Consider the following 22,749-nt stretch of genomic DNA (forward strand, 5'->3'; position numbering starts at 1 on the left):
AAAAAAAATGAATTTGAAAATTTGTTCTCTTTTGCAAAACAAAATGTGTTTTTACAAATATAGTTGACATTTTCAACTTTGTTCATGTTTTTTAAATACCCGTGTTTTTCCAGAAAAAAATCAAATGTTTGATACAATGTTTGTGTTTTCATAAAATGTTGAACTTTTTGTAAAAGTATGCACATTTTTGAATGTTGAACTTTGTTTTTGTCACACTAGCTTTTGCCCACTTTGGTTATGTGACTCTAGAATTTGACATCTCACCTTGGCACTCTTAGCTTTCGATAATGTATCATAAATGCCATTCATGGCAAAAGTAATAATTTTTCATTTCACTTTTGCCACTTTTAGCTTTTGATACCGTATCACAATTGCCGCTCAGAAAAATTGCTTTTGTTATGGAATGGCAATTGTGATGTATTGTCAAAAGTTAAGAGTGGCAAAATGAGATGCCAAATTCTAGGGTGGCATAAACAAAGTAGGCAAAAGCTAGTGTGACAAAAACAAAGTTTTCACATTTCAAAAAATGTTCACATTTTCATTAAAAAAATTCAAGCTTGAAAATATTCACAATTTTCATGAATTAGTCAAAAAAAATAAAAATGTTCGATTTGCCACTGGCGATAGGTCACGAATGCCCAACATCTCCAGTTGCTAGCTACTGGCATTCAGGAACAAGATGTCTTTTGTTCGATTCCATGCGGGGGCTCTTCTTTCTTGGACTTTTGCCGCTGCAATGTCAAGCTTCGCGCCGCACCTGCCAATGGGCCGGCCTAGTCGGAGGTTGTTCTCCCGTGTGGCGTGCGGTAGTGGGATGCAACGCGCGGCGTATAGGAGCTGCCACGTATGAATGTCACTATAATTGGCATGTTAAGCGCTAAGTAGGATCGCGCTGCTGCTACATAATGTTGTTCATATGTCTATAATTTTTTTCACATATGTTCAGTTTTTTTTTTTTAAAGGAGGATAAACCCCGGCCTATGACGATGCATCCAGCCATATGTTCAGATGGCAACGCCAAAGTCGGCGTCCGGCAAAGTCAAAGCTGTCCCACTGGCCTAAAGCGGATATGGATAAGCCAATTATATTTGACTATCGAGGCATTGACGTCCGGTTGCTGCACATGAATATCCCTAAAAAAGCTGCTGCATATGAATTGAATCCACTCATACGGCTTAGTAGGCAGTAGTTTGTGACTTAAACGAAGAAAGATTACTTCACCTAGATATTCATAAAGAAAAAACAGAAGATAACTTCACCTTTTTGAGAGCATCATATGTAGTTTGTCCCTTTTTGCATCAAATGAGCTCTCAGTTTTTCACGTGCAATTTTTCTTCTTCAACGCAATGTATATGCAGGAATTTCAGATTTCCTAACATGATATTCCCCGATCCTGAACGAGTGATTTAAATTCTTTCCTAGATCGATTACAGTGACAACACTGACGAGCCATTACAGCACCAACCAAGCTGCCATTATTCTTTGGTGGCCATGTTTTTTTTCTTACTGCTCTCTACAAATGTATGTCACTCTCGATCGTAATCAAAGAGAATTTTACGTCATTCTCATGGAATATAGGCTGGATTCGATATGTTTACAGCTTGACATCAAGAAACATTTGGGTAGGGCGTACTCAACCACAAGCTCGATTATCCGCTCACCTCCGCTATGAAATCTGCAGTGTCCACTGTCCAGTGCCCCGTTCTGCACATGTCAATTCAGCTAATCGACGACCAAGTATATTCTTCTTGTCTGCAGACTGGTATTTACCATGCCGTTTTTCCTTATTGGCCGACGGTGTCACCGTCCCGGATGTGACCAAAATAGAATATGATTGGCTTGTATGTTGTCTTGGTCTCACCGCAGATAAAAATTTGAGAAGAGCATATTGTCTTGCTCAGACGCTGGTTCCAGTTGGATTAGTCGCGACAGAGATGTGCACGCGATAATATGCTCGCCTACACTGGATATTCTAGCTTGGATGTAGCTACCTTTCACTCGATCCATGATTGATCCATCTACTTTTCTAGGACTGCGGAAGAACGACGGTTAAACCCTTGACGCACCTGTGGATGAATTCCTCTTGGGTCTTGACTTCTGAAATCACAGAATTCCACCGTCAGGTAGATCCTGCTCTTAGTCCGAAATTTGACAGGTGCGAATTTTACAGGCGCAGTTGACTGATAGCAATGGGACTAAGAAATTCTGTAGAGACAGTTAACTCTACACGAACAGCATAAAAAGGGAGGCACTGTACGAAGTGAAACACGAAGAAATCAGGGACCAACTCAGAGCAATAACTTAAAAACGAAAATCCAGATCAGATGCCACACGTTCCCAGTGTGGGGTCGAGCTCTTCTTCGGTCCTCCGCCGGCGGAACTGAACGTTTTTCCCGTTGGTCTCTCGAGGATGGTGCACCAGCTTTTGCCACTTGAGCTGGTCGTCGTTTACGTCTACCCATTCGATCGATTAAAATAGCAAGAGCATCAAGATTTCGTTGTTGTAAAGCTCCAACATTTGAAACATGCACGAAATTTCCCGCAAAAAAATAAAGAAAATTGTACACATTTCATCCACTATGAAATCGAGGGGACGCGCCATGCGGCCATGCAACTTGCAGCTTTTTTATTCTTTGATTGATTGAGGGAATCATGCAACTTGCAGCTTTCTCGCCAAACTAGTGTCATGTTGCACTAGTCTCATCGTGTTGGACTTCCGAAACGAGGCCTCTTGTAGGGGCCCAACCCAGTCTCCGTCGGGTCCAGCCAGTTACGCCATGGAGCGACTCGTTCGACGTTCATTCCGCACATTTCCGTTGCCAGTCAACTTTGCCATGTCTCCCACACTGTCGCATGTTAGTGAGCCCAGGCCAGCAACAGTGATGCCATCAACTTTGCGTTGACTCGCATCAAATTATGGACAAGGAAGCAAAGGGACGGGAGAAAACGCAACGGCCGGTCTGACCGGGAGACGCTGGGCCCACCTGGTTCTCGTCGTCATGCAGCTACGCATGCTTTGCTACTCTCCTCTTTCCCCGTCCGCCTCTTGGCGTCGGCACGCGCACGTACTGGCATACTACGCGGATACGCCCATCCAAGACAATGGGTGGACCGTAGTCGGATAAGCTAGCACAACGGGAGGCAGGCAGGCAGGCATGCCCGGCTAGCTCGCTTTGACCCGCTGCATGTTTATGGAAAATCAAGCCAACTCGGTGGCCGCGTGCGTAGGGTCGTCCGTCTCTTGATGCCATGTGCTGCTGCCTACTGCCATGGAGTGCCTGTGCTACGTTGTCTCGGTGCTGGTCTGCTAAGCAAAACTAGGAGTAGTCGAGTAGTCGATCGTAGCATCAGTGCGCATGTATTGATTTGCAAACTTGCTATCTTGATCGCCGGCCATTGCCAATTCTGACGATCGATCGCGCGCTAGCTCACGCATCTCATCCAGAAGTAGCCGGGTAGTAGGATGGTGGCCGGTGTTTGTCCCTATCCCTACTACACAAAGGGGGCATGCCCCCTCTACTCACGCCGCGCGCGCGATCGCCCCGCGATCTCGCCGACGTCGACGTCCCGCTGCGCTGCCAACACAAACAGTGCGTGCGACGGCGCATAATCAATTTGACCATGGCCGCCGTGCTCCGGCCGCGCGCCCGCGCGTCCGCTCGTGGGCTTCCGTTGACCCCGGCACACTAGTAAATCACGCCCACACGAGCGACTCTTGATTCGGCGATCCAACGGACGGAAAGCACCCACGGGCATGCAGAGGCGGGGCGCATTTCTGCTGTCGGCGCAAGCAAGAGTTCGTACATCGTGATCGATCTTTAATAAACGCCTGTAATGAAGGCATATACCTGAAGCAAAGCGGTCGTGTCAGCTCTGACGAACGTGCACATTGAGCAACGTTGTCATTCCAGAGGCATCATTACAATCTATACAACCAGGTCATCTCCAGACATGATGTTCACACTCCGGAAAACCTGATCAGGAAGGTGCAGATTCACGATCAGAAGTCGGTGCGGTGCGTCTGATTCGTGGCCGAGTCAGCAGGCAGATAACGATCCCCGTTCGTGGCGTACTGGCGTAGCGCTGGCGAACCCCCGATGCTAATTGTCACCGCTGAATTACTACTTTCCGCAACGACGAACGGAACGGATAACACCGACAGGTGTTAATCAGTTCTGATGATAGTTCCTGGGGCGTGCAGGTCCAGACACGCGTCGCAGACGGACGGCGATCCACGAACGAGCTCACACCGAAACAGAGCAACGTTCACAGCTGCGCATTAATGGCGGCATCCACTCTTTCCAGGAAATCGGGTAGCTGGATAGAGGTGCATATCCACAACCGCAATTACTCGTGGTATCGCCGAGCAAAATCTAAAAAAAGGGCAAAGAAAGCTAACGTGACGTTGGGCTGGATGGAGATTTTGCAGTCCAACCCTCGGATTCGCCCACCTCTCCGATGGAGCCCGGCCTTCTCCAGCCTATAAATTGATGCCCGCTCCGCCTCCATTTCATCCTCCCTCCCTCTCTCATCGTCCTCCTCCGCGTTCTCTCGTCTCCATCTGCCTCTCTTTGACTTGTGCGCCACTGAGAACTCTTCTTGGAGAACCTCTGAATCTCGAGAGGCATTGGGTCCGTCCTGAGTTGTTGTTAGTGTTGCCTTGGTCTTTCGTTTCTGGCTTTCGTGCCGATCCACTCCGGTGCTGTTCGGCGGCGGTCACGATGGCCGGCGGCCCGGTTGTGAACACCGGAGGGGGGAAGGACTACCCCGGCAAGCTCACCATGTTCGTGCTCTTCGCCTGCATCGTCGCCGCCACCGGCGGCCTCATCTTCGGATACGACATAGGCATCTCCGGTACGTCCCGTCCATGACCACCACTCTATTTTGTAATCTTCATGATTACAGAGAAGTAACGCTCGACGTGCTCAATTTTGTTCGCATCCATCGTTTCAAAGGAGAAAGTTTGTTCGCATCCGGCATGCTGCGTTGTTCCACCGTCCACCTACCAACATGCATAATTCACGGCGTCGTTTATACACATGGAAACAAATCTCTGATATTCCATTCCATTTCTTTATCCCACTACTCACCGGGTTCTTGCGAAGCCGCCATGAATATTTTCATCGTATTTCTCACCTGGCATTCTCAGAGATGTGCATGCAGAAACTTTAAAGCGAAATCATCAACAAAGGAACTAATTAATTCTTTGCAATGGCGTCCACCAGGTGGCGTGACCTCCATGAACCCCTTCCTGATGAAGTTCTTCCCGGGCGTGTACCACAAGGAGCAGGAGGCGGAGCGGAACCAGAGCAACCAGTACTGCAAGTTCGACAGCCAGCTGCTCACCATGTTCACCTCCTCGCTCTACCTCGCCGCGCTCGTCGCCTCCTTCTTCGCCGCCACCGTCACCCGCGTCGCCGGCCGCAAGTGGTCCATGTTCGCCGGCGGGGTCACCTTCCTCGTCGGCGCCGCGCTCAACGGCGCCGCCAAGAACGTCCTCATGCTCATCCTCGGGCGCGTCCTGCTCGGCATCGGGGTCGGCTTCGCCAACCAGGTACACTTCTGCCGCTGATTCATGGATACGACGAATTGCTGATCTGGGTCGCCACTGTTTCTTTCTTTGACTTTGTTTGTGACGTTTGTTTGGCTCTCCATTTTTCTTTTGTTATTATTGACTCTCTTCTATAGCTGGAGGAAAACTGAAAAAAAAAAATCAGACCTTGCTTTGAAGCGACTTCTTTTACAGTTTGTCTGATGATGTTTTTTACTGCTTGCATTGGACAGTCGGTGCCGGTGTACTTGTCGGAGATGGCGCCGGCGAGGCTGCGGGGGATGCTCAACATCGGGTTCCAGCTGATGGTCACGATCGGCATCCTGTGCGCGAACCTGATCAACTACGGGACGGCCAAGATCAAGGGCGGGTGGGGCTGGCGCGTGAGCCTCGCGCTGGCCGCGGTGCCGGCCGGAATCATCGCCATCGGCGCGCTCTTCCTCCCCGACACCCCCAACTCCCTCATCGACCGCGGCTACACCGAGGACGCCAAGAAGATGCTCCGGCGCGTGCGCGGCACGGACGACATCGAGGAGGAGTACAGCGACCTGGTGGCCGCCAGCGAGGAGTCCAAGCTCGTGAGCCACCCGTGGCGCAACATCCTCCAGCGCCGCTACCGGCCGCAGCTCACGTTCGCGATCGCCATCCCCTTCTTCCAGCAGCTCACCGGCATCAACGTCATCATGTTCTACGCGCCCGTGCTCTTCAAGACGCTGGGGTTCGCCGACGACGCGTCCCTCATGTCCGCCGTCATCACCGGCCTCGTCAACGTCTTCGCCACCTTCGTGTCCATCGTGACCGTGGACCGGCTGGGCCGGCGCAAGCTGTTCCTGCAGGGCGGCACCCAGATGCTGGCCTGCCAGATCGTGGTGGGCAGCCTGATCGGCGCCAAGTTCGGGTTCACCGGCGTGGCCGACATCCCCAAGGGGTACGCGGCGTTCGTGGTGCTCTTCATCTGCGCGTACGTGGCCGGGTTCGCGTGGTCCTGGGGCCCGCTGGGGTGGCTCGTCCCCAGCGAGATCTTCCCGCTGGAGATCAGGTCGGCGGGGCAGAGCATCACGGTGTCGATGAACATGCTGTGCACCTTCATCATCGCGCAGGCGTTCCTCCCCATGCTCTGCCGCTTCAAGTTCATGCTCTTCTTTTTCTTCGGCGCGTGGGTGGTCGTCATGACCCTCTTCGTCGCCTTCTTCCTGCCGGAGACCAAGAACGTGCCCATCGAGGAGATGGTGCTCGTGTGGAAGGCGCACTGGTACTGGGGCCGCTTCATCCGCGACGAGGACGTGCACGTCGGCGGCGCCGACGTCGAGATGCGCTCCAACGGCAAGGTCCAGGCTGCCAAGCTCCCGTGACGACGAAACGTCGTCGCTGGCCAATAAGCTGTTACCATCCGAGGCCGATCGAGGACTTTTTGAGTCCTGATTTGATTTTTCTTTTGTCTTCTGTATTATAATTGCCATACTACCTAGGATGATGACGAACAATCAGTGCGTCACTAATCATTCCCAGTTTCTTTTTCTTTTTATTAAGTTTGGGTTCCTTTGTGCCCGGATATATACTCTGGTGCCGTGGTGGCTTTGGATCAAAAGTGAATATAGATGCTGGTTGAATGAACTTGCTGTGTCTCTGCGCTCTGAATTAACATAATTTCTAGTACACATCATGAGCAATGTGGCATGTAATTCTTGGTTTGTCGAGAAACTACAAATTGCAGCATCTCTCGTCTAATCTAGGCATGTTTGGCCACTATACAATACTGGTTAGAGCATCTACAATCCAGACGCTTTACGGAGACCCTTGAAAAAGAATAAACAAATGATTTTCTAATTAGGGCCCTTCCCCTCAGCACTATTAAACAGCAAGATCGGTGCTATTTCTCTTTGGTGTGTTAACTTAGTGCACTTCTCTTGTTTCTTAGCCGAGTGCACTCTAGGTCATTTTGTTAGATGGAGTAAAATGTATAAAACCATCACAGTTGTGTCGTTATTAGGTAAAAGGACTACTCTCGTCCGCAAAAAAAAAGGACTACTCTGATTTTCGTCGCAAAATGCATCAACCGCGACACTAAAAATTGACAAAACGCACTGAACACTGCTTGCCATCGAAATTGACGTGGCAAAACGCTAAAGTATGGCATGACTATCGTCAACTACTTGTCACAACCCACCTCTCATCCCTGTAAAAAAAAGCAACCCACCTCCCGCTAATGTTGCTTGAGTAGGCGTCTACCATGGCCGCGATCTCACCACGGTGCCGGGGTCGAGCGGCCCCTCTGTCGCGTCCGCGGCTCCCCTGGTCGTGTCCCGGCCGGGTGGGCTCGCGCATGTCACCACGCCGAAGCGCGTGTCGGCCAAGCGCAAGGAGCTGCTCAAGGACCCATATGAGGTTCGGTGCATTTTGTTAATTTTTAGCTTGCATTTGGTGCATTTTGCAAGAGACCCAAGAGTGATTTTTTTTTGCTAATGATGACGCAATTGTCATGGTTTTATGCATTTCACTCTGTTAGATGGGTCGTTGGTTGTAACCTTATCCTGTACTTTGTGGGACTCTATACTCTGTTGGATGATTAAAAAGAATGGCATCCATTTTATTAAACATTTTAACTTCTACGGCGGTGACATTTTTTGCACTGATATCATGCTATAATATTTGATTTGATGGTGTTATTGCTGATCAGTAGAAATCTTAATCTAGCATCCCGTTCCTATCACCCCGCGTTGTAGATGGCCTTATATGCTAGGAGCCTTGACCGAATTACTTGAATATCAGTTATTTGTCCATTTTTGTTTGGGGTCATGAAGGAATCTCCAATACGGCTCATCAAATCGTCGACAAATGTTCGGACCGGACGGCCTGGACACTTTTAGGTTTTCAACGCGGCCTAGAAATCAAGCACGACCGATCCGGATGTTTGAAATCCTCCAGGATGCCCAAATCAAAAGAGAGGGGGGGGGGGGGGGGGCAGGAGTCCGGATATCCGCCACGTCGGACTTCGACACCCATTTCTCGGCCAAAACCCCGAAGCCCGTGTTTTCCCGCAAGCCCACCCTCCTCAGAGCATCTCCAACAGTAGCACAAAAATTCCGCGCCCTAAAATAGTTTTAGTGCGCCACTGTAGCACTTTTAGCACGCTGGGCCCAACATTGGTTTAGCAGATGCCCCAAAACACGCGCCCAATAAAACACGCAGTGTAAACTGTGAAGCGCGCGCAATCCGGCGCCTTAAATTTGCAGCTTTTAATAGCGTTTTCAGTGTGCGGCCAACCTTTTTTTGCACCCGCACTATTTTATAGTTTCTGTTGGAGCTGTCCGGCGCCAAAAAATCTAAATTTTAGTGCCTGAAGCAGTTTTTGGGAGCCTGTTGGAGATGCTCTCATATGAAGCACTTTGTGGGCAGTTCATATGGACAACTAGAGCATGCATGAGAATAAACTGAATTTATATTTGAAATATTGTTTGCATTAGAATATTTATCTTTAGATTCTGGTGCATTGAACTATTCAATATAGAAGAAAAATGAAAGGGCCATCTTTTGTACGATAGGATTTAATGATCAGTTTTGCTAAGTTTGAGTCGACTGAGGCTTCGTTATGTCTCAGCCGATGCTACTTTCTTTGATTTTGCATGAAGATTCATACAAAAAAATTATTTTCGATTTTTTTCTTACATACTATATCATTTGACTAAGACTTGATTAAGTGTCAGTCGATTGAGATCTAATCACACCTTTTAATGATATACGGACGAGCGATCCTCGTGAACATGTTCGAAAATGTCCGCGGACATTTAGAAATGTGTTGGTAAAACGTCCTTGAAGTTGAAGATGCCCCAAGACGGTTACACGTTGCCACATGGAATCCAAGGGTTTTGTGGTACATTAGAAGATCGAAGGACGTGTAAGTTATGGGACCATCCATCCATTGTGACTACGAGATCTTTTGATGCGACGCTGCTTCGAAGATGGCCCGTCAATGTCTCTTCTGGTGGCGCTCCGGCCGCATGCCGGCCCGTGCATCAACTTTTAGGCCATTCTGCATTACCCATTTCCTCAACTGCATTATCGCGAGTAGTTGCATGCTGCAAATACCGCTTTCTTCTAGTAGAACGTAGTGCGTACGTCCACCTCGTGATCATACGGTCAATTTCGCGACTCCGAGAAGGAATGGAAGCTGATCACGCTGGATCTTGGAGTAGACTCCAAACAATGGATGGTGGTACGTGTATGCGCCCCCGCTCGTGATCTTTGGACTTCGGAGTACGTACTAGACATGACATGACATCTCCACGCCCACTCCCTTTGCATCCCCCTCTAATGCTGCCTCTTATCCACACCGACGGGCACAAAAACACAACATCGATCCACCACAGAATCGGGAGCAGGAAGAACAAGAAGAGCGTGTGAGAAATTATTAAAAAGCAGAGCTACGCACGCACCAACTCGAGATGGAGATCCATCCACCACCGCCATGCAACGCGAGCAGCTAGCGCTCCCCATGCACCACTGTGCGAAACCTCCTTTTCCACCAAAAGGGGCATGCATTTGCATTGTCTTATCCTAAATGAGAGGCTGATAAGTACTGATTTTGATACGATCCGGGCCGGGCCCCCGATTTTGTCACGTGTTCGGATCCGGAAAGCCTAAAAGAAGCCCGGGCAATTACGCCCCTCAAAAGGCAAGATCATACTCTAGATGACCGGTGTCACGCGTTCTCAATGGGAAAGCGGGGAGAGAAAGGCGTCTCCGGATTAGCGTAAATTAATTGCGAGCAGCCGCGAGTGCGTGACGACTTAATTTTGTGCCAGAAAGGTGGCTGCTGCTGACTGTCTCACCGACTTGCTGTGGATAATTTTGTGGATAGCCTTCTCTTTTTCCTCCTGCCGATGTGGAAAGTGAATTGCGGGATCATTAACCGCATCTTAACCACCATCGTTGAGTTTTGTAGTTTGGATTTCGTGCGACGTTATTTTCATTTTGACCACATGTCTGGGACTGAGGTTACACGTGACAGGATCTGATTCGGAGCCACCGACCACGCGTTTCGTCGCACGCCCTTCACATCATGGCTGGTTGGTTGTTAGTGTTATCCATAATAAATCCACCGTGCGCGTATTAGGCGCCAAATCCATCTTCATCCACACATTTTTTGGTCTCGCGGTGGTAGGTTTTTCCATCTATCTAGAGAAAAAAACATCACCTTTTCCTTTCGTCGCTCAATGTATACCGTGCCGATTGCCCTACAAAGCAGGGATGGCAACAGGGTTAGTGTATCTGTGCATGCATGCACCGACGCACGGCTCACCAACTAGACTGGAGCCTATAGCAAACGCTCGACGGGAGAACAAAGAGCGTTTTTTTAACGTGAAACAAATAGCGATTTAGCAGCAGTAGCATCATGCCATCATCTGTTCTGATCCGTGTGACAGTACGTACGGATATGATTATTTGACAAATGACGTGCAATTTTTTCCTTGTTGAGGGATTGACAAATGACGTACTACATCGCTGATCATGTCGCAAAGGACACCGAAAGCACGGCAAGCTAGTCGGTGATTTCGTGAAAATGGATTTCAAGGAATGCATGGACGAGATGGCCTAGATTCGGCCGTTGCAGCAACCAGCATTACCGGACTCGTCTTGTCCAGATAGGACAGGAAAGTTAGATGCACGTCGGCGATGGGGGATTCGAGAAAACGTGGAATGGATGGCGTCCGTTGTGGTAGGTGCCACCAAAGCCAGGCACAACCTAACGAGTAAGAGCATCTACAGTCGGACTTGACAAATTTGACCCCTCAAACGCTCACGGACGAGTCCGGATATGTCCACGGACAGTGACCGGTCACTCTTCAAAAAACGCATTTCATATCCGGATACTTCTGATTAGAAACCTCAAATCCATATTATTACATGCAACGTAAAACCTAATCTAAGCGGAGCTCGTCCGGTTCCGCTCCCTGCTCGCCCGGCTCCGTCCTGGCCATGTCTAGCGGCCGGCTGTGCTCCTCAGAATGTTGGTCCGGTCGCCGACAAGATAGGGTAGGGCATAGGACACGAGCCGGCTCACGGGACTCAAGGCGCCGCCGTCTCCAATGCCCTACTCTTGCTCGTCGGAGCCCGAAGCCCGAACGGTGCCGGTGGACGCCAGATCGATGACGGATCCGTCCGAGGACGAGCCGCCGACGTCCACCACGATGCGGTTGTGGCGCCCGGACTGATGCGTCATACGGGGCACCGGAGAATGCGACTCCGCCTCGCCGACGTCCGCCGTTGCAGGGCTGCCGCCGCCTCCCGCGCCCGGTGCCTTGCACGGCGGGCACGCCATGCCATGGCCTCGTGGGATGATAGTGCGTCCCGAATATCGGCGCGCCACCGAAGGGGTTGTGCGTCCGCCAGCGCGTTCGGACGCCGGACGGACCGCATGGCCTCCGGCAAAACAGCTACAACCAGCCTAGCGCAGCCGTGCACGGGCGTCCTCCCGGGCGCGGAGGAGCGCAAGCCGGAGGCCCAGCTCCTCCTCGGGGACTCGTGGATGAGCTCGGGGTCGACGGATCTGGAGGTGAAAGACTCGGATCCGCTGCCCGCCATGTCGGAGACGACCGGAAGGAGTCAGAGACGAGCTTGGGTGGGGGAGGGGAGTGAAAGGGAGGGAAGTGAAGTGGCTAGGGTTTGGTCCGACTAGCGGATGAGGAGGATTTTATGTGGGGATCAGGTGAGCTAGTGGGTCGGGTCCGACGTGACGGGCTTGCCTGGGCGCACCCATATCCGCCTCATATTTAGGCTGGATATGTGATGCCGGTCAGTCCGGACGTTTGAGGGGCCGTCTAAATAAAATATTATGATCGAACAGTCATCGAGCAGCCCGCCCAGGCACGGGTTTGAAACGCCGGATGTAGACGCTCTAACGAGGATACACATCGTTTGCGATGAGTCAAGCAGCACCATGGTGTTGCAGATGCTCTAACGAGGATACACATCGTGTGCGATGAGTCAAACAGCACCATGGTGTTGCGGCGGGGACGTACGTTGCTTCGTCGGTGTCACGCGAATTGCGCCATGCGCGCTGGGTGGAGCCGCCGGAGGAGCGGGACAGGCGGTGTTGCCGCATCCGACACCGTTGGTTGGGTTTTGACTGTTGACCAAAAGTTGTCCACGTGCGCACCGGTGGAAGTGGAACCCATGCTGGTTTCTTTTTTTAATGTTGGTAGAAAAATTGTCAAATCCATTGATCAGACAAGGTAATACAAGAACCCTCTTGATAAGAAAAGCATAACAAAAAAGCTAGTGCATAAAGAAAATAAAGAAAAAGGAACCTGCCGGCACCACCGCAACCCAAGTTCCGCCATCAACCATGCACATCATCGGAATTCATCACCGAGGTCTTCAAGATGACGCCTTCAAGGAGGGAGTGATATCAAGGACATCACCGTCTCCCGATCCAGCGGAGCCAGATCTTGGATTTTCACCCCGAAGACCTCAACTATGAGGTAGGAATAACAATGAGCTCCACGGCGGTACCTCCAAGGAAGAAGACGACATGCAAGATCGATGCAGGATTTTCATCCGGAGCGAAGTCTTCCACCGACCATCCAGGATGCGAGACCTACCCAGCGCCACCAGACCGAGCGAGGCCAAGCAGACACTACCAAACACGGAATTGCCACCGTTGCACACAAAAACTAGGTGAGCACATGCCAACCTGACCGGTCCGCACCGCCACACAGAGGACCTGGGCAAAACCAAATCGGTTCTGGCCATCCTCTGCCTCTGTACGCATATCTGGGCGAGAAATTGCACCGCAGCGCACATGAAATGCATAGGTGGCAACCAAAACTGACCGTCTTGCACAACCGCGCACCGCACCTGGGCGGAAACCAAGCCAAAACTAATGGGTTCGCACCGCGCGCTAGGACCGGACAACCGTGCTGGATCTGGTCTGCCCGAGCCTCCTCCGGTACCAACGGGCTGGACGGCGCCCCCGGTCCAAGGAGCCAGGCGTGAACGCGCTTGAATGGAGGAACCCAGCATACATCCACCGGCGCCACCACTGCTGCCTCCACCCTCCTGACATTGCCAACGGCGAGATCTGGACGAACCATCAGAGCCCATATCAGACCCCATATCAGACCCGGCCAACGGAGCTTCTCACCGCCGCAACGCCCACCCTGCTCGCGCAGACCAGCCCCTGGCTCAGCTCATAGAGGGCGACAACCAACCAACGGCCCGCAGAGCGATGGCCGACGCACGCAACCCCTAGGCACCATCGGAGTCCGCAAGGCTGCCACCCAGCAGATCCGTGTTGGGGGCGTCGTCCGCGCATTGTGTAACAGCGCCAGTAGTGGCGCTTGGGCACCACGTACACGCACAGTCTGAGATCATCCCCCCTCCCCACATCACACCGTCACGTCTTTAGCCTCCGCCTGCCCGCGTCATGCCGCGACCACCAGCACACGAGCACACACGAGCACCGCACCCAGGCACGCACCGCAACGCTAGCCTGCCTCGCCGACCGTGCCGACCTGCAGCAGCTCGCCATGCAGCCCACATGCCTCTCTAAGGCCAAGCAGCCCCGCGCAGCTCAGGTCTCGTGAGAGGGAAGAAAAAACGCCCTGCCACCGCCAACGCCGCATTGTTGCCCCGTTGCGCCTGCCGACGGCAGCGGTGAGGGGGAGGGGTGGTTGGCCCGGCGACTAGGGTTTCGCCCGGGCCGCCCGCGGGGGGACAACACGGGTGAGAGGAGCAACTCAACCTAGGTGCTACTACTGCAGCAAGAGAACAGGGGATATGCTAATTTCCCTTTCGTCTGGGAGGAAATCCGACGAGGAGGAGGAGGATTGGACATATATGCAACCAAAACATTTACTGCACACACACTCCTTCATTGGCAAATTTTCCAAACGCCGACCCACAAATTTATTCCCACACCCGTCCGTCAACAGGGAGGGACCAGTCCGCGGACACGGATGCGAGAGCTGGCCATCCATTGCTATTCGCATACATCTCGACCATTTTTTAAGCTCGCACGCTCAAATAGCCGCATATATAGTCTATAATAGTTCAAATGTTCAAATGCAACAGTAGCTCTAATTTAAATAAGTTTAAATATTACACCCGAACATTGTTATCCCCTTTAACCGCCCATATATGCTTAATCAAATCATCCTTAAGTTGCTTGATGCCGAATTTGTTGATGCATTTGAATGAACTCTTTAAGTGTGGCCAGATTCTGGTCTGGAAGTTTGATGAGATCACCCATGTTCTCAAATTCAAGACCAGCGACATCATCCTATCTCTCATCCTCCATGATCATGTTGTGCATGATCACACAACATGTCATCACCTCCCATCAAGTCTCCGGATCCCAGTGTTTAGCAGGTGCACAAAAAACTACAAAATGTGCTTGCAGAATTCCAAATGCCCTCTCAACATCCTTTCTACGCGCTTCTTGTTTTTTGGTCAAAGTGAGACTTTTTCCGGTGGGTTAGTGATGGTGTTTACAAAGGTAGCCCACGGAGGGTAGATACTGTCAACGAGATAGTCGTCCATATTGTACTTATGACCATTGACAATATAGTTGCAAGGAGGAGCCTTTCCTTCAGTCAGCCTAGCAAATAATGGTGAACGCTGCAGCACATTGATGTCATCGTGAGACCCGGGCATGCCAAAGAAAGTGTGCCAAACCCAAAGATTCTATGATGCAACTGCTTCAAGAATGATGGTGGGCTTCTTAACATGACCCTGAAATTGCCTTAGTAAAGCTTTTGGGGAGTTCTTACATTTTCAATAGATGTAGTCAAGAGATCCGAGCAAACCTGGCCACCTATTGCTTTCGAGATAGCCACAATTAGTTCTCTTAGGTACTGAGATTCAAACACCAAAATCACGATAGTTGCAAACCTGATCATGGCATCTTCGCATGTGCTCTCATACATCCGTAGGTACTCGTCCCACGAATCAACGGTCATGCCATATGCAAGCATTCGGAGTGCAGCCGTGCACTTATGGTAACCAGAGAACCCAATCCTTCCCACGACATCCTTCTTCAAGATGAAGTAGTCATCAAAGGACCGGGCACCATGGTAGAGACGATTGAAGACATTTTTTCGCATCCGAAAGAGACTGCAAAAATTATCGGCGAAGAGGGCATCGGGGCCAAAGTAGTCGTCCATCAGAGTCAAAGGGACGCGCACCATGTTGTGGTTGAGCACTCGATGACTTGATCGATCCCTTAAAATTGAGAACATGCTCTTTCACACGCTCCACGTCTACAAGGACCGCCTGCATCATCGCCATCTCATCCGTGTAGTTCTCCTCGTCGGACGACTCAACATAGTGCTCATATATGTACTCCATATCCGAATCTATTGCTTCATAGAAGAAGGGACACAAAAATTAGCACAGGCATTTCACCGAATAGTTACCGGGCATGGTGAGTATCGTAGGAGCTGATGGACCTGTGCGGCGGTCGAAGGAGAGGTGTGGAACGACGACGGAGGAGAAGAGGCTTGGAGCCCGGGTGTGCCATTGGAGGTGACGGACCCGTCGAGTTCCGACAGGGGTGTGGCGGGGTGACCGGGATGGTGGAGCGGGGGCGAAGGCAAGAGAGGAAAAGGGAGGATGGAGGCGCGGGGTCCGGGAGGGGTTTTGGTGGGGTTTTGGGTGGCTCTAGGGTGTCGGAGTCCTACGCATCTGCTGTTCGGATTCCCGCAAAGCCCCCCCGGTTTGTCTTGGGTTTGTGGGGGAAAATACATCTGGACCACTCGACGGACTGATACAGGCCCGCATTGGACTGTAGAACATGTCCAGACCATGCGGTTCGGACGATTGCGAGCGGTTTGAGGGTTCGCTTGGGAGATGTACTAATGTGCCCAAGGTGTCAGTTCTTAGAGCATCTAAAGCAGCGGACAGCAAATACGGGCCCTCAAACGCCCGCGGGCGCTCCTGGGTGCGTCCACAGGTAGTGACCGGTAACACTTCAAATTTGCTCCCGTGCATCCGGATACCTCATACTTGAAACCTTAAATCTATATACAAAACATGCCAACGAGAAAATCTACATACTACATAGATCAAATAACCTATACTATCCTAATCCTCGTCAGAGATGTCCGCGATCTTCGTGCCCTGCTCCGGGTACATGGGCGGCAGCGACAACTCCGCCTTTTGCGGCTGCTCCGCGTCGGCTTCCACCTCCGCCACCGCGTCAAGATCAGAGAAAAGCACGTCGGTGGCCCCCTTTCCGCTGGATGAACTGTCGGTTGGCCTCGACATATACCTCATCCTGGATGGACTCCAGGATGGCATGCTGCCCCACCATCTCCGCTGTTGGGGAACGTAGTAATTTCAAAAAAATTCCTACGCACACACAGGATCATGGTGATGCATAGCAACGAGAGGGGAGAGTGTGTCCACGTACCCTCGTAGACCAAAAGCGGAAGCGTTAGCACAACGCGGTTGATGTAGTCGTACGTCTTCACGATCCAAGTACCGAACGCACGGCACCTCCGAGTTCAGCACACGTTCAACTCGATGATGTCCCGCGAGCTCCGATCCAGTAAAGCTTCACCAGAGAGTTCCGTCAGCACGACGGCGTGATGACGGTGATGATGATGCTACCGACGCAGGGCTTCGCCTAAGCACCGCTACGATATGATTGAGGTGGATTATGGTGGACGGGGGCACCGCACACGGCTAGGAGAGATCAACAGATCAACTTGTGTGTCTAGAGGTGCCCCTGCCCCCGTATATAAAGGAGCAAGGGGGAGGCCGCCCGGCCCCTGTAGGGCGCGCCAGGAGGAGGATTCCTCCTCCTAGTAGGAGTAGGACTCCCCTCTTTCCTACTCCTACTAGGAGGGGGAAAGGAAGGGGGAGAGGGGGAAGGAAAGGGGGGCGCCCCCCCTCTCCTAGTCCAATTCGGACCAGAAGGGGAGGGGAGCGCGGCCTGCCCTAGGCCAGCCCTCTCTCTCTCTCCACTAAGGCCCATAAGGTCCATTATTTCTCCTGGGGGGTTCTGTAACCCTCCGACACTCCGGTTTTCTCCGAAACCACCCGGAACACTTCCAGTGTCCGAATATAGTCGTCCAATATATCGATATTTACGTCTCGACCATTTTGAGACTCCTCGTCATGTCTGTGATCATATCCGGGACTCCGAACTACCTTCCGTACATCAAAACACAAAAACTCATAATACCGATCGTCACCGAACTTTAAGCGTGCGGACCCTACGGGTTCGAGAACTATGTAGACATGACCGAGACACTTCTTAGGCCAATAACCAATAGCGGAACCTGGATGCTCATATTGGCTCCCGGTCAAACCGCATAACAACATACGTTGTTCCCTTTGTCATCGGTATGTTACTTGCCTGAGATTCGATCGTCGGTATCTCAATACCTAGCTCAATCTCGTTACTGGCAAGTCTCTTTACTCGTTACGTAATGCATCATCCCGCAACTAACTCATTAGTCACATTGCTTGCAAGGCTTATTGTGATGTGCATTACTGAGAGGGCCCAGAGATACCTCTCCGACAATCGGAGTGACAAATCCTAATCTTGATCTATGCCAACTCAACAAGTACCGTCGGAGACACCTGTAGAGCACCTTTATAATCACCCAGTTACGTTGTGACATTTGGTAGAACACAAAGTGTTCCTCTGGTAATCGGGAGTTGCATAATCTCATAGTCATAGGAACATGTATAAGTCATGAAGAAAGCAATAGCAGTAAACTAAACGATCATGTGCTAAGCTAACAGAATGGGTCAAGTCAATCACATCATTCTCCTAATGATGTGATCCCGTTAATCAAATGACAACTCATGTATATGGTTTAGGAAACTCGACCATCTTTGATTAACGAGCTAGTCAAGTAGAGGCATACTAGTGACACTATGTTTGTCTATGTATTCACACATGTATTATGTTTCCCGGTTAATACAATTCTAGCATGAATAATAAACATTTATCATGATATGAGGAAATAAATAATAACTTTATTATTGCCTCTAGGGCATATTTCCTTCAGTCTCCCACTTGCACTAGAGTCAATAATCTAGATTACACAGTAATGATTCTAACACCCATGGAGTTTTGGTGCTGATCATGTTTTGCTCGTGGAAGAGGCTTAGTCAACGGGTCTGCAACATTCAGATCCGTATGTATCTTGCAAATATCTATGTCTCCCACCTGGACTTGATCCCGGATGGAATTGAAGCGTCTCTTGATGTGCTTGGTTCTGTTGTGAAATCTGGATTCCTTTGTCAAGGCAATTGCACCAGTATTGTCACAAAAGATTTTCATCGGTCCTGATGCACTAGGTATGACACCTAGATCGGATATGAACTCCTTCATCCAGACTCCTTCATTTGCTGCTTCTGAAGCAGCTATGTACTCCGCTTCACACGTAGATCACGCCACGATGCTTTGTTTAGAACTGCACCAACTGACAGCTCCACCGTTCAATGTAAACACGTATGCGGTTTGCTATTTAGAATCGTCCGGATCAGTGTCAAATCTTGCATCGACGTAACCATTTACGACTAGCTCTTTGTGACCTCCATAAACGAGAAACATATCCTTAGTCCTTTTCAGGTATTTCAGGATGTTCTTGACCGCAGTCCAGTGATCCACTCCTGGATTACTTTGGTACCTCCCTGCTAAGCTAATAGCAAGGCACACATCAGGTCTGGTACACAGCATTGCATACATGATAGAGCCTATTGCTGAAGCATAGGGAATAGCTTTCATTTTCTCTCTATCTTCTGCAGTGGTCGGGCATTGAGTCTGACTCAATTTCACACCTTGTAACACAGGCAAGAACCCTTTCTTTGCTTGATCCATTTTGAACTTTTTCAAAACTTTGTCAAGGTATGTGCTTTGTGAAAGTCCTATCAAGCGTCTTGATCTATCTCTATAGATCTTGATGCCCAATATGTAAGCAGCTTCACCGAGGTCTTTCATTGAAAAACTCTTATTCAAGTATACCTTTATGCCATCCAGAAATTCTATATCATTTCCAATCAGCAATATGGCATCCACATATAATATTAGAAATGCTACAGAGCTCCCACTCACTTTCTTGTAAATACAGGCTTCTCCAAAAGTCTGTATAAATCCATATGCTTTTATCACACTATCAAAACGTTTATTCCAACTCCGAGAGGCTTGCACCAGTCCATAAATGGATCGCTGGAGCTTGCACACTTTGTTAGCTCCCTTTGGATCTACAAAACCTTCCGGTTGCATCATATACAACTCTTCTTCTAGAAATCCATTCAGGAACGCAGTTTTGACATCCATTTGCCAAATTTCATAATCATAAAATGTGGCAATTGCTAACATGATTCGGACAGACTTAAGCATCGCTACGGGTGAGAAAGTCTCATCATAGTCAACCCCTTGAACTTGTCGAAAACCTTTCGCAACAAGTCGAGCTTTGTAGACAGTAACATTACCGTCAGCGTCAGTCTTCTTCTTGAAGATCCATTTATTCTCTATGGATTGCCGATCATCGGGCAAGTCAACCAAAGTCCACACTTTGTTCTCATACATGGATCCCATCTCAGATTTCATGGCCTCAAGCCATTTTGCGGAATCTGGGCTCACCATTGCTTCTTCATAGTTCGTAGGTTCGCCTTGGTCAAGTAACTGCTACCTCTTGAGCACCGCGTTGGTTTTCCCTTGAAGAGGAAAGGGTGATGCAGCAAAGTAGCGTAAGTATTTTCCTCAGTTTTTGAGAACCAAGGTATCAATCCAGTAGGAGGCCACACACGAGTCCCTCGCACCTACACAAACAAATAAATCCTCGCAACCAACGCGATAAGGGGTTGTCAATCCCTACATGGTCACTTACGAGAGTGAGATCTTATAGATATGATAAGATAATATTTTTGGTATTTTTATGATAAAGATGCAAAGTAAAGAAAGTAAAATAAAAACAACGCTAGAAATAACTTGTTGTCGGGAGATTAATATGATGGAAAATAGACCTGGGGGCCATAGGTTTCACTAGTGGCTTCTCTCAAGAGCATAAGTATTATGGTGGGTGAACAAATTACTGTTGAGCAATTGACAGAATTGAGCATAGTTATGAGAATATCTAGGTATGATCATGTATATAGGCATCACGTCCGAGACAAGTAGACCGACTCCTGCCTGCATCTACTACTATTACTCCACACATCGACCGCTATCCAGCATGCATCTAGAGTATTAAGTTCATAAGAACAGAGTAACGCCTTAAGTAAGATGACATGATGTAGAGGGATAAACTCATGCAATATGATATAAACCCCATCTTGTTATCCTCGATGGCAACAATACAATACGTGCCTTGATGCCCCTACTGTCACTGGGAAAGGACACCGCAAGATTGAACCCAAAGCTAAGCACTTCTCCCATTGCAAGAAAGATCAATCTAGTAGGCCAAACCAAGCTGATAATTCGAAGAGACTTGCAAAGATAACCAATCATACATAAAAGAATTCAGAGAAGATTCAAATATTGTTCATAGATAAACTTGATCATAAACCCACAATTCATCGGTCTCAACAAACACACCGCAAAAGAAGATTACATCAAATAGATCTCCACGAGAGAGGGGGAGAACATTGTATTGAGATCCAAAAAGAGAGAAGAAGCCATCTAGCTAATAACTATGGACCCGAAGGTCTAAGGTAAACTACTCACACATCATCGGAGAGGCTATGGTGTTGATGTAGAAGCCCTCCGTGATCGATGCCCCCTCCGGCGGAGCTCCGGAACAGGCCCCAAGATGGGATCTCATGGGTACAGAAGGTTGCGGCGGTGGAATTAGGTTTTTGGCTCCGTATCTGGTAGTTTGGGGGTACGTAGGTATATATAGGAGGAAGGAGTAAGTCGGTGGAGCAACAGGGGGCCCACGAGGGTGGAGGGCGCGCCCAGGGGGGTAGGCGCGCCCCCTACCTCGTGCCCTCCTGGTTGATGTCTTAACGTAGGGTCCAAGTCCTCTGGATCACGTTCGTTCCGAAAATCACGTCCCCGAAGGTTTCATTCCGTTTGGACTCTGTTTGATATTCTTTTTCTGCGAAACTCTGAAATAGGCAAAAAACAGCAATTCTGGGCTGGGCCTTCGGTTAATAGGTTAGTCCCAAAAATAATATAAAAGTGTATAATAAAGCCCAATAATGTCCAAAACAGAATATAATATAGCATGGAACAATCAAAAATTATAGATACGTTGGAGACGTATCAAGCATCCCCAAGCTTAATTCCTGCTCGTCCTCGAGTAGGTAAATGATAAAAACAGAATTTTTGATGTGGAATGCTACTTGGCATAATTTCAATGTAATTCTTCTTAATTGTGGTATGAATATTCAGATCCGAAATATTCAAGATAAAAGTTCAATATTGACATAAAAATAATAATACTTCAAGCATACTAACTAAGAAATTATGTCCTCTCAAAATAACATGGCCAAAGAAAGTTCATCCCTACAAAATCATATAGTTTAGTCATGCTCCATTTTCGTCACACAAGAATGCTCTCATCTTGCACAACCCTGATGACAAGCCAAGCAATTGTTTCATACTTTAGTAATCTCAAACTTTTTCAACCTTCATGCAATACATGAGCGCGAGCCATGGATATAGCACTATGGATGGAATAGAATATAATGATGGGGGTTATGTGGAGAAGACAAAAAGGGAGAAAGTCTCACATCAACAAGGCTAATCAATGAGCTATGGAGATGCCCATCGATTGATGTTAATGCAAGGAGTAGGGATTGCCATGCAACGGATGCACTAGAGCTATAAATATATGAAAGCTCAACAAAAGAAACTAAGTGGGTGTGCATCCAACTTGCTTGCTCACGAAGACCTAGGGCATTTGAGGAAGCCCATTGTTGGAATATACAAGCCAAGTTCTATAATGAAAAATTCCCACTAGTATATGAAAGTGACAAAACAAGAGGCTCTCTATCATGAAGATTATGGTGCTACTTTGAAGCACAAGTGTGGTAAAAGGATAGTAACATTGTCCCTTCTCTCTTTTTCTCTCATTTTTTTGGGCCTTCCCTTTTTATGGCCTTTCTCTTTTTTTTATTCCTCACTTGGGACAATGCTCTAGAAAATGATGATCATCACACTTCTATTTATTTACAACTCAATGATTACAACTCGATACTAGAACAAAGTATGACTCTATGTGAATGCCTCCGGC

The 22,749-nt window shown here is 49.1% G+C and overlaps 1 protein-coding gene across 1 annotated transcript; it reads left to right on the forward strand.

Annotated features, from left to right (window-relative positions):
- The first annotated feature begins 4,505 nt into the window (after positions 1 to 4,505).
- LOC109766820 (sugar transport protein MST6) lies at positions 4,506 to 7,165 on the forward strand. The gene is made up of 3 exons (XM_020325583.4): positions 4,506 to 4,854; positions 5,226 to 5,554; positions 5,785 to 7,165. Exons 1-3 carry the CDS (start codon positions 4,722 to 4,724, stop codon positions 6,901 to 6,903), a joined length of 1,581 nt encoding a protein of 526 aa, XP_020181172.1. The 5' UTR covers positions 4,506 to 4,721; the 3' UTR covers positions 6,904 to 7,165.
- The last annotated feature ends 15,584 nt before the right edge of the window (positions 7,166 to 22,749 follow it).

The sequence above is a fragment of the Aegilops tauschii genome, chromosome 2, assembly GCF_002575655.3.
Source record: "Aegilops tauschii subsp. strangulata cultivar AL8/78 chromosome 2, Aet v6.0, whole genome shotgun sequence".
Taxonomy (NCBI): Eukaryota; Viridiplantae; Streptophyta; class Magnoliopsida; order Poales; family Poaceae; genus Aegilops; species Aegilops tauschii.

What these genes read in the sequence shown, in the direction of transcription:
- LOC109766820 (XM_020325583.4), top strand. Translation starts at nt 4,722, where the DNA reads ATGGCCGGCGGCCCGGTTGTGAACACCGGAGGGGGGAAGGACTACCCC. An exon ending in ATACGACATAGGCATCTCCG is followed by an intron (nt 4,855 to 5,225) that starts GTACGTCCCGTC and finishes GGCGTCCACCAG; the next exon opens with GTGGCGTGACCTCCATGAAC. An exon ending in GGGTCGGCTTCGCCAACCAG is followed by an intron (nt 5,555 to 5,784) that starts GTACACTTCTGC and finishes TGCATTGGACAG; the next exon opens with TCGGTGCCGGTGTACTTGTC.